A 12,605-nucleotide genomic window follows, 5' to 3' on the forward strand; every position below is an offset into this window, starting at 1 on the left:
ACAGCACAAATGATTCTATTGTTATTACTTTCAATAACAGCCATGATCGATCTTTCTAAGAACCTGTTGAAAACAATCGTTGGAGCTCTTCTCCCTGGGTAGCCGTTGATTTCTTCACCACGGGCCAAGACGGGTGCCACTACACTAATGCAAGGCTGATTCCCCCCTTGCCACATTGGCTCTCGTTTCACAAACCCAGGGCGGTAGCTCAACCAGTCTTGTTCAACACTTCAGATTCTTTCCTCGGTCTCAAGTTGTATCGCGATGCTACAGGAATCGTGTGGTCCGGAAATACTTCCACAGATTCGTCAGGTGAGATAGCTTGACCTTTCTCCATCCCCAGAATTTCTCGATGGTCGGTCAGCGCAGCAGGTTCCACCAAGGCAGGCGACTCGCGTCTACAATGCGTGCTGTGCAGCCAGTTCTTTTTGTTCGTCACTCGAACTACTGTTCTTGTAGCCAACAGCACCTGTTCCGGACCCCGCCACCTCAGCTCCTAGCTGTTGATCTGTCGAAGACCTTGACCATCACAATGTCACCAGGTCGGAGTTCATGGGCCTCACCTGTAGATCTGTCAGGAAGAGCTTCTCGAACCTGTTGATGAATAGAGGTCAAATTGTCGATTAACTGTGCCAAATAATCATTCAACAGAACACAAGGTACATCATGTATGAGGCGTGGCTTAGGAACTCCCCAAATGTTCATCGGTCTTCCAAATACCACCTCATACTGTGTAAGACCTGATCGTGAGTGTGGCACCGATCTTATGGTTAACAGTGCCAAAGGTAGAGCATCTGGCCACTTTAGGGACGTGGAAGCCAGTATTTTTGCCAGCTTAAATTTTAAATTAGTGTTATACCTTTCCACCAATCCTGCTGATTGCGGGTGGAAGACTATATGGAATTTCTGTATGATCCCTAACCCTTTCAGAGCATACTTAACAACTTGCCCAATAAAATGAGGTCCGTTGTCACTCCACAAAATTTTACAAACACTGTACCTAGGGAAAAATTCCTTCAGAAACACCTTTGTTGTGGTAAGAGCAGTATTATCCTTTGTAGGGTATGCCTCTTTCCATTTACTGAAGGCCCATACCACCACTAGGATGTATTTTAGATTATTGCAGCGTTAAAGTTGGATGTAATCCATCTGCAAAACTTTAAAAGGTGCGGTTGGTGTAGCAAACCCTCCTGTAGGAGTTTGTGTCCCTTTTCCAGGATTATACTGCCAACAGATCAACAGGACTGTACTATTCTTTTAGCTGTGCTGACAATTTCAGGATGCTCCCAGAATTGTGTAAGCAATTTAGTTATTGTTAGAGCTCCAACATGTTCCAGCCCATGTGCCATTCAAACCATAGGTTGTAAATAGGCTGCAGGCAATTTCCATGTATTCATTTCTTTGTTACGCCAACAGCCCTCATCATCTAGCATTCCTTCTTTACACCATTGCTCAAGTTCTTCCACAGAGGCAGATTGCTGTATATCCAATACTTCCTCTCTAGCATTATGCCAACGCTCAGCTTGTGATTTTACTACATACATAGATGTAGTGCTTCGCTGCATTGTAGTTTCACGAGCTACGCGATCTGCGAAAGCATTGCCTTGTCCTATTTTGTCAATGATATTCTTGTGTGCGCTACACTTTATAATGGCAACTTTCTTCGGATATGTAAGTGCAGTCAAAAGATTATATACTAATTTTCCATGCATTATCTGCATCCAGTGGGATGTAAGAAAGCCTCTTTCCTTCCAGAGTAGGCCAAAATCTTGAACCACTCCAAAAGCAGATCGGCTATCCGTGTAAATGTTCACACATAAGTCAGTACTAAGCTCACACGCTCGTGTCAAAGCTATTAGTTCAGCTGCTTGAGCCGACTTCTGTGGTATGCGAGCTGTTTCCACTACTGTCTCGAGTGTGGTGATTGCATATGCGGGTGACATTTTGCCATCTGGCAACTTCAAACAGGATCCATCAACCCACAGCTCCCCATCTACATCTGGAAGGGGCGTATCTTGCAAATTGATGCGACCCTTTGTCTGTTCCTCAGTAAGGAATATACAATTGCGAGGCTCCTTTGATTGAGACTGAGTCTCAGGATATGGCAACAAAGTGGCTGGATTCAGTGTCGCGCACCTCTTCAAGGTAATATGAGGTGCTAACAGTGTCAGTTCGTATCCTGTCAAGCGAGCACTAGTTAAATGCTGTGTCTTGGTCTGATTCAAAAGGGCATCTACTGCATGGGGTACTAGCACCAACAATTTGTGTGACAAAACTATCCCTTCACTCTGACGTATGGACACAGCTGTCACTGCAACTGAACGGAAACATCCAGGCAACACACGAGCAACAGGATCAAGAACTGCAGAGAAATATGCACAGGGACGCTGCTTGTCTCCGTGTGTCTGTACTAAAACTGACAATGCACATCCATCTTTCTCGTGGACATATATCGCGCAAAGGCCTTCGTGCAATCAGGTGTGCCTAACACTGGTGCAGATCAAAGAGCTTGTCTTAACTGGCGAAAAGCATTTTGACATTCATTTGTCCAAGGAAGAGGAATTGGAGTGTTCTTAGTCAAAAGTGCTAGCAAAGGTTTAACAATGTGTGAAAAACCCAATATCCATTGCCTACAAAACGAAGTCAACCAATAAAAGCACGGACAGGTTTCTGGGTGGAGGGTACTGGGGTGTCTAAAATTGCTTGAATGTGATCTTGTGTCAGTGCACGTTCCTCCTTAGACAGAAGATGACCTAAATAGGTTACCTTCGGTCTACAATATTGCAATTTCTTCCGTGATACTTTATGGTGGTGTGTAGCAAGAAAAGAAAGTAAGGACAAAGTACATTTTTCACACTGCTCAGGTGTATCAGCTGCCAACAAGGTGTCATCGACATATTGTATGAGAGCCACTCCTTCAGACAAAGTAAAGGAATCGAGTTGTCGTTTTAAGGCTTGACTATAAATACTCGGACTCTCAGTGTACCCTTGAGGAACTCTACAAAATCTGTATGATCTGTTATTCAAAGTGAAACCGAACAAATATCGGCTATCAGGATGAATAGTAATCGAGAAGAAAGCGTTCTTCAAATCTACTACTGAAAATGTAGTTGCTGTTAGGGGGTCCAAGGTAAGCAATGTTTTTATGTCAGATACTACAGGGTACTGTGGAAATACAATCTTGTTGACTTCTCTCAAATCGATGATAAATCTATAAATCCTAGTGTCAGCATCTTTTTTCAAATGGGAAGAATTGGACTATTGCAAACATTATAAGGAACTTCTTCCACCACCCCTACCTTAATCAAATCCTGTACAATACGTATGTGTGCTTCTTCTCCTTCTCGAGAAATGGTATACTGAGGCAATCTCGGCAGTAAAGCACCCTCCTTAACACTAATGTGTACTGGTGGAATAACCATTTTTCCTACATCAGTGTCTGAAGTAGCCCACAAAGTACTAGGGAGTGAAGCTAGTGCAATGTCATCTTTAACAATACAGGATCTCTCAATCATGGGGTAGTTGTCATTTAAAATAACCTGTACTCCTTCCGGAGAACATCGTATCATAGCCCTGAAATATTTGAGCATGTCAAGTCCCACAATATTGTCTGGTGTGTTTGGAGAAAGCAAACACGGACATAGAGCAATAAACTTATCAACATGGAGTGCAAGTGGCTGTGACAGTGGACCTATTGATGTAATAGTTAAGGCAGACAGGGCAGCCCTAGGAATCAAGTGTTTAGACAAGGCGCTACGAGTAGCTCCTGTATCAACCAGAAACTGATCAATAGAACCCAAAACATGTTCTGTAACATAGGGACCCCTCTGATCTACTGGAACTTCAAATGATTCCTTACCCCATGCTAGGCAATCCTATGCATGGGCAGAATCTTTCAACTCAGACGGCTCATAGTCAGACATTTGATATTGGTTCCCTCTGTCAAAAGTATTAGACCCCTCTTGTCCACGTGTATTAGCAACAAACCTAGCACGATCATTTGTGCTTCCTCTAGGTCCTGAATATCCTGAACGATTTCTCATTGGTCCCCGGCCACGTGAACCCTGCTGAGCACGCAGTACAGGACAGTCAGAAATCCAATGACCAAATTGCTTGCAATGTGCACACTGATCAATAGACAAATTTGCACGAGTATAGGGAGGAAAGGACGAACCATGAAATCCACGTCTACCTCTATTATTACCTCTAGAAGGGGGGCCATAAGCCTGAGCCATCATAACCTTTGTTTTTAACTCTTTAGATGTTTTATCCTCCTTACTTTTTGCTTCTAATTCTTGTTGTTCATAGTACTGAGCCATAGTTAAGAGAGAAACCGGAGAGGAGGTAGTCCATGAACTTTCACTCGCCTTCAGGCGACTAGCTATTTCTGGCAAAAGGTTTGCAACATATTTATCGACAAACAGATGCCTACCCGTGTCATCTGTCAATGACTGGCCACTAAAATCGTGGAATGCTTCTTCAAAGCGTGTGAATAAGTCTGAAACTGACTCATCTATCTGTTGCTTACAAGACGCTAACATCAACCAATCTATCTTTTTAGGGGGAATAATCGTCTTTAATTTAACCAATATAGATACCGGAAGATCCAAAATTAACTGACACGGTTTCTGTGCAGGTTTTCTATCTTCATCTAATTGTTCTAAATCTTTCCACGATGCACCAAATGCCGTATTATCATCAACTTTGCGCACAGTTCTCCACATATCAGGCGGTAATATTAATCCAAAAAACAAATCAATATCAGACAAAGTCACAGTACAAGAGCTAGTGGCACCCTCAATTTCTTCAAAGGCTGTCGGATTCTTTCGCGGATCAGGCAATGCATTTTTAGGAGCCATAACATCTGCTCTATTCCAAGGAGTGTAAACCCAATTATAAATAAAGTACCCTTTCGCGTCGGTAGAAGTCTTATCATCACTTGTACATTCTCCATTAGGAGGAACATATAAAGGCACAGCTTCCCCCATGGGTTTCACATTCATAACATTCTTATCTGTTTCGGGTGTCGGAGCTCTTGCCATGTTGATTCGGGATGTTTGTGCAGCTGCGTCTGCTGCCTTTTTCTCCTCTCGCAAACGGACTGCTTCATCGCGTAGTTTAACCAAGCGTATGATCGTGTCAGCCACCTGGGAGAAGACAAAATAACCTTCACTTAATTGCGTAATCAGCTGCTATATCATCAGGCTCTACTACCGCCAAATGTTTCCTAGATCAGTCAACAAACTCTGCAGCAAATATCTCGGTAAAATATTTTTGTTCCTTTTCCAACCAATTCTGAATAGTATCTAGAAGTTCAGAAGCAGTGTAAGTACTATGATCGGCTTTGCGCGCTGCAGATCTAATCTCAGCGGAACATTCGGTAGTTAACATCGAGCGAGTGTCTCAGGCTTTATCCTGCTCTGCAGGAGAGGCCTCATCTGACTCATCAGGAGCAGAGGGTAGAGTATACGGAGGTGGACAACGATCTAATAAGAGAGAATCATCTTGGGGTTTATTAAGAATAGGATAAAGAGGCCTACGAATAGCGTATTGCCATTTACCTGTAACTGACACTCCCTATCTTCCCTTTCTTTAATTTCTTTATTTTTCATTTCTAATGCTTTCGCATACACACTCTTACGTTCTTTTTCAATCAAGGCCTGCTCTGGCTTCATTCGTTCACGCACTTCTTTCTCCCACATTCGCACACAATCAAACATGTCTTGCCTAGCCTTTCACTTAAACATCCGTTACACCACATACTGAATCTTTCGCAAATCAAATGACCCATGCATAGGCCAACGAAACTCAGGATCCTTTCGGGTATATTTGTTCCATAACGTGCTGTACATTATGGACGAAATACCATACTTAATATACATGTCCCTATTAGGCGTCCCCTCCGGGGAGGCTGGTTGTGCTTCGTCGAGTTTAAAAAAGGTACTGCTACAAAAGCAACACATCCTACGAAGTGTGCTGGAATCAGGCATGCCAAAAATAGTGCAAAATATGCAGTATTATAATCAAAAGTAGAGCTTAACCTACTCTTCGTACGTTGCGCTGTTCAAACAATTTTAAATAGAGAAAAATCTCCTCATTACCTGCCTATATATATTGCAAAACATATATACATATTTATCAAACTAGATGCAATATTGGCCATTTCATAAACAAAGCCGCAGTAAGTGTCACTAAAATACCTTACCAATCAAAGGCATCAAACCCAACAGCAAGTGCCGCAGAACGGCTCTTACCAATCAAATGGTGTCCAGATTCCTACTGCCAAGTTCTCAAATCGACCAATTGGTCATTGCATGGCGAATCAACAGATAAGATCTCAGTCGAGGACCGGAGCCTCCTGGATGGTCACATCAGAAAGAAAGGGAAAATGCTGTGGCTGCCAAGACTCAGGTCTCCTCCGGCAGTGATCACTTCCAAAGCGAGATTCCAATCCTTCGTCTCGACCACTCCTTCGGGCATCCGAGTCACAAACGAGCCCCACGTTGGAAGTGCCAATTTGTAGTAGCAAGCCTCAGCCAGGCCTACCAGTGCAAGGGATTCGCCCTTCTCTACACAGAGTACTTAGACCATCAGCAAGAAGTTGGCACAGAAACTGGAATAGAAAAGACAGAGTTTATTAAACCTCATGAGGTGTAACTACATTCACACAACACCCTTCGGTAGAGTATGAGGTAGCACACTGACTGGAAGGAGCTTGGTCCTTTTAAACTCACACAGGGGCTCAAATGAAGGTGGTACAAGGTACAGAATGCTGGTTTCAAATACATACAAGGTCATACAGAGAGTGTGCTAGCAACAAGTGGGAGGGGTTTATATCAGGTAGAAGTAGGATCAGTATGGTGAGGGAATAATTGTTCCTGATGGTGAGCAGAGTGAGGGGAGGGTTCTACCTTTCCCTTTAGTATTCGGTCACTCTCTGCTTCCGTAGATGTGAAATGTATTCTTGCATCGCTGAATGGAAAAAACGTCGGGACTATTTCTGTCTCTGAGTCTCCTAGTCCTTCTCTCACCCACTGATCATAGGGGAACGGCAGAGGCACTCGTCTGCAGTGTGTCGTGTGAATCCAGTTCTTCCAACCTTCAACTTTCACGGCAGTGCGGGTGGCCAGTAACACCTGACGGGGCTGTGTCCAGCTGGGCTTGAGGCTCTTAGTACATTGAAAGTTACGAATCAGAACCCAGTCGCCAGGTTGGATAACGTGTCCTGGGCCCTTGCATTTATCAGGTATGGCCTCATGCACCACTTGGTAAAGAGTACGAAAGGTGTTAGTCAAACTGTCCAGATAATCAGTCAACACAGAGTATTCAACATCAGACTTTTTCTGGCGCTGTGGAACACCCCACACATTGGCATGCCTCCCGAACACAATTTCATGGGGAGACCGTCCTATCCTGGTATGGGCCGTTGTCCTGACAGACAGCAGAGTCAGGGGCAGAGCATCAACCCAAGTGACACCTGACTTGGCTACAATCTTGGCCATTTTAGCCTTTAGGATGCCATTGTACACCACCACTAGACCTGCTGACTGGGGGTGGTTAGCTGCATGAATTTTATGTTTCATACCCAGTGCTGAACAGACATACTCCATTATTTGAGCCGTGAAGTGTGTCCCGTTGTCACTCCAGACCAAAAGGGGCAAACCAAATTGTGGGAAGTATTCTTTCAATAGTACTTTGGTGGTAGTGATAGTGGTGCAGTCTTTGACAGGGTAGGCCTCCACACATCGGCTCAAGGTACGTGCCACCACCAGGATGTATTTTTAAATTGTTACATCTGTCCATCTGGATATAATCCATCTTGAGGGCTTCAAAAGGAACGGTAGGAGGGGAGAATCCTCCTCCAGGGGTCACTGTACCTTTTCCCGGGTTGTACATAAGGCAAACCATGCGTGTTTTAACCATCCTCTCAGCCTATGCTGGTATCTTTGAGTTATAACAGGTGGGTTCCAGCAACTTACATATTCCTTTCGCGTTAATGTGAGCAGGGCCATGGGCCATCGTTACTACCGGTAGCACATGACTGTCAGACAATATCCATTGTCTCTCCATAGTGACACGGGCCCAACAACCATCTATTTCCTTTACCCTTAAATGCTCTGTCCACCACGTAGGTGGCTGATGTGTTACTATCTGGCCCTCTGAGACATGATCCGTCCACATACAGTCTACCTTCTGGGTCTGCTATCAGGGTATCCTGTAAGTCAACCCCCTCTTTGTCTCCTCCTCTGTCCTCAATATACAGTCATGTGGATCTAAACAGGCATCCTGAGTATCCAGTGTTAGTAAGGTGGCGGGATTCAGTACAGTGCATCTCTGGATGTTAATGTGGCTGGAAAAGAGTGTCAATTCATATCCTGTGAGCCGTGCGCTAGTGAGGTATTGTGTCTTGATGTTATTAAGGAGGGTATCCACAGAATGGGGAACCATCAGAGTCAAGAGGGAGTTCATGATGATCCCTGCACTCTGACGGACCATGAGTGTGGCCGCAGCTGTCGCCCGTAGGCATCCTGGGAGAGCCCTCACAACAGGATCTAAGGTGGCTGAAAAATAGGTACATGGCCGATGGTGACCTCTGAATATCTGGGTCAAGACAGCGCATGCACAGCCGTCTGTCTCATCTACTAAAAGAAAAAATTGTTTGTTATAATCAGGAGTACAGAGGACTGGAGCAGTACACAGAGCTCTTTTTAAATCCTGGAAGGCCTGCGTATGCTCTCTAGTCCAATAAAAGGAACTGTCTGATATGTATTTTATTGGTGAGGGCAAGAAGAGGTTTGACCATGGCCGAAAAATTGGAAATCCACTGTCTGCAGTATGAAGTTAGACCTATGAAGGCTCGCACCTGCTTTTGTGTCTGTGGGGCTGCCATAGCATTGATAACGGCTACACGATCAGCGGTGAGCTGCCTTCCCTCCTTCGAGAGATGATTACCTAAATAGGTCACCTTCTCTTGACAAAATTGAAGCTTTTTTTAAAGAGACCTTGAAGTTATGGAGGGCAAGGTGGTGTAATAAACAGAGGGTAGCCTCTTTACATGCAAAACACGAAAGAATACTCCAATTGACCGCGTAATGGTCAGTTGAGTGAGAATTAAAACTGTACCCGAGGTAGAGAACTGGGGAGGTAGGGGGGACTGCCTAGTGTAAGGTTGTGTCTAACCCAACCATGAATGTGGGGGAAGAAACTAGTTTGTTTATATTACCCTCACACACCCTAATGATGTCATGCTTCATCTTCGGGTCACCCCGACCCCTACAAGTCGGGGTGGGCTCGACCACAGTGTTGGAAAGCTTTTCTGATATGTACGAGGAGAGGGGGCTCTAAAATAAAACACCTCAGATAGATCCTCGGTATCCCTTTATTTTTGGGGTCTATCTGGGTTGTTAAAATATTATAAAATATATACAAGTGGGTCTTATCAGGATATTATGGTCCTAAGACCCTGGTGCCGACATGTTTCAGTCCACAGTGGCCATAAAGGTCCGGGACTTTCTTCAGGGCTAGCAACCCCCTATGTAAGGGAGAAAAGGAGGGGATTCCTTATCCTAACAGTGTTATGAGGGCAGAGTAGCTACTCCTCATTAGTGTAAAATGCAGTGTGTGTCAACTGCCAGGCTCCATCCAATTAGGGAAGTTGGCTTTCTTCACACAGGACCAGATGAATACATGGGTAGTCTTCGATTGAAGGTCTCACCCCGCATTACAACCTAAGTGGGTTCCGGTCCTTGGCTACTCTGCCCTCATAACACTGTTAGGATAGGGAATCCCCTCCTTTTCTCCCTCACATAGGGGGCTTGCTAGCCCTGAAGAAAGTCCCGGACATGGGTCTTAGGACCATAATATCCTGATAAGACCCACTTGTATATATTTTATAATATTTTAACAACCCAGACAGACCCCCATAATAAAGGGATACCGGGGATCTATCTGAGGTGTTTTATTTTAGAGCTCCCTCTTCTCGTACATATCAGAAGAGCTTTCCAACACTGTGGTCGAGCCCACCCCGACTTGTAGGGGTCGGGGTGACCCGATAATGAAGCATGACACCAATCCCTCCTGCCCTTGCGTCTTCCATAGCTTCCAGATTAGCCCATTTACCTCCCAGCTCTGCTCAATGGTCAGTATGTCGAATTTAATCCCAAATTTCAGTAGGAACGACCGTACCAAAGAGCAAGTCGATGTTTTCAAGAATAAGTGTACCAGCAGATATTATCTGACCTAATTCTTTGTAAAAGGTAGCCGGATTTTATCGAGGATCTGGTAACTGCCCTTTTAACTGCATTACCTCTGACCTTTTCCAAGGGACATGAACCCATAGCCTACGCCAGTGGGCTTCAACAGGCCCTCGGCCATTATTTTGGACATCAGTGAAAGCATTAACAAAGACAGGGGCTGCCTCTCCATTGGCATAGCTGTCTCTAGAGGGGGTTTGGGGAAGGCGGTCAGTTCACGGTAAGCTATCGAAGCAGACATAGCGCCTAACATCCCCTCTCCCTGCACATCGCCTCTTTTAATTTGTGACCTGATGTCCACTAATCCGGCGGGTATCTGCATAAATGAATTCTTGAATCTCTGCATAACCTAGGTACACATGTATTCAGCCAAGGTGGTCTGTTCCATAATCGTCCATTGGGAAAAGGTGGACCATATATCTTTAAATGGATAAATATTCCCGCTATTTATCCAACATTCACACTGTTGCTTTTGCAGGTCATCTTCTCAAAGGGACGAAAAGCTGACTGCAGAGCGCAAGGAAGCCAGTGGGGGGGTATTCAATAATCTATATAAATCCTGTTTAACCATAGACCACGGGGAAGAAGGGAAGGGGCGGGCAGGGGTAAAGCTGCAGGGATTGGACAGATGGTGACTTGTTGTCATTCCCGTGGCGAGGCAGGGGCAGTGTGTGCAGTAATGTAATGTAATGTAATGTAATGTATGTAATGTATAGGCATTTATATAGCGCACTACTTACCCGTAGGGTCCCAAGGCGCTTCGACCGCTGCGAAACCCTTCCTGGCTTCCCTGAGAGATGGTCCCTTAATGGGTATCTCCAGGGTGAGACCAGGCATCCCCGGCGGTCTGGTGGGGCCGTTAGTGAAGATGAGGCAAGCTAATGCCCAGAGTTGCCGAGTGTGATCGCTGATCAGAGTGGGCACCGAGGCGAGAGAATTATCGAGTCCACTGACCCTGGTCCAGAAACCTGCTGCGCCGGGAATCGAACCCTGGTCCCGGGCCGTCCTCTGCTCTCGGGTCTGCCGCCTCTAACCAGTGAGCCACACTACTTCAGTGTCATAGGCATCAAAATAGGGGGGTCGGTGTGATGGGGGAACAGTAGGAGGGGCAGTGGGAGCAGGTGTGTGCAGCATGGCTGGTTCAGCTGCATGCAGGGCAGGGTGTGTCAGCACAGGGTACATGGGGGCATAAGCAGGAGGACTTTCCAACATGGTATCGAGCAGGGAATCACCCTCTTCTCCTCCTTCCATAAAGCTTTTTCCTTTCTCTTCAAAGGTCGGGTAGCACTTCTGCACCCACCCCCTATGTTCCCTATCAGCTATCTCTACAGATTTTTCCATTCGGACCTGTAAGTCCTCCCTAGCATGGTCAGCCATTGACATCCGCTCCCGCTTCCTTTCTAGTGCCTTTTCCTTCTTTGCTCTCTGCTCAATTTCCTTTGTCCATAACCTGACAGACTCAAACATCGAGGGACGAATCTTCCGTTTTAATAGCTGTTCCTCTAGATTTGCCAGAACTTCCGGGTCAAAAGACCCATAAGGCGGCCATTGTAATTCTGAGTTACTTCGTTTAGTGTACTTGGTCCAAAAAGGGGAAAACATTATAGCAGAAGGACCATGTTTAGTATACATGGTGTAAACTTACTACTGGCCGGCATGCTTGTAAACAGATAGGAGACAACAGCGGGTTTAAAAAACTCACCTCGCTGGCTTGGCTTTTGCAAAAGTCAATAACAGAAGAATCATACAGACTCGGTGGGTGATCAGTCCACCCTTACCTGACAGGGGTAGTTCTCTTCTGCAGACGTGGAGCTGTGTCCTGTGCCAGAAATCACTTTGTTAGGGGACTCCAGCGAGGACGCTGTCATGTGGCCCAGACTGGGTGGGGAGGAACAGCGGGCGAGTCGTTCGGCTACCGGACTGCAAGAATGCCTCGGGTAGGGTACCTCCGTCGGAGTCTCTCGGTGCACCTCCTCACATCCACCAGGCCTGACCTTCATGCTCGTGGAGTCCCTATTCGAGCACCATTTGAAGAACCGTTTTTACCCACTTACCGGGTCTCGGTGGCGAGGGTACCGCCCAAGTCTTCCATACCCTCCTTATATAGAAAAAGGAGACACAGGAGCCTTTGTCTGCAGGAGGAACCACGTTTTATTCAAATAGCCCGGGCTATGGAACAGAGTCCCAAGCTCGTCGGAGACAAGACAGAGGAGGCTGCTGCTTCACTACGCAGCTTACAGGCCTTATATACACATTTCCCACCTTAAGAAACCAGTTTGGGTGGGGGCCTGGCGCCTCCGAGTCAGAATGCAGTTACACCATTCTTCGTTCAGGCAGGACGGTGCTGCAACA

At 45.7% G+C, this 12,605-nt stretch overlaps 1 protein-coding gene across 1 annotated transcript in view; it reads left to right on the top strand.

Moving 5' to 3' along the window:
* The first annotated feature begins 264 nt into the window (after positions 1-264).
* Positions 265-12,605, top strand: part of LOC147659612 (alpha-tectorin-like) — a 50,941-nt gene continuing 38,600 nt past the window's right edge. Inside the window, exon 1 of the mRNA XM_086951602.1 lies at positions 265-312. Within this exon, the coding sequence (XP_086807728.1) occupies positions 265-312 (48 nt within the window). The remainder of the gene's footprint in view (positions 313-12,605) is intronic.

The sequence above is a fragment of the Lissotriton vulgaris genome, unplaced genomic scaffold (genome assembly GCF_964263255.1).
Source record: "Lissotriton vulgaris unplaced genomic scaffold, aLisVul1.2 SCAFFOLD_506, whole genome shotgun sequence".
NCBI classification, from domain to species: domain Eukaryota; kingdom Metazoa; phylum Chordata; class Amphibia; order Caudata; family Salamandridae; genus Lissotriton; species Lissotriton vulgaris.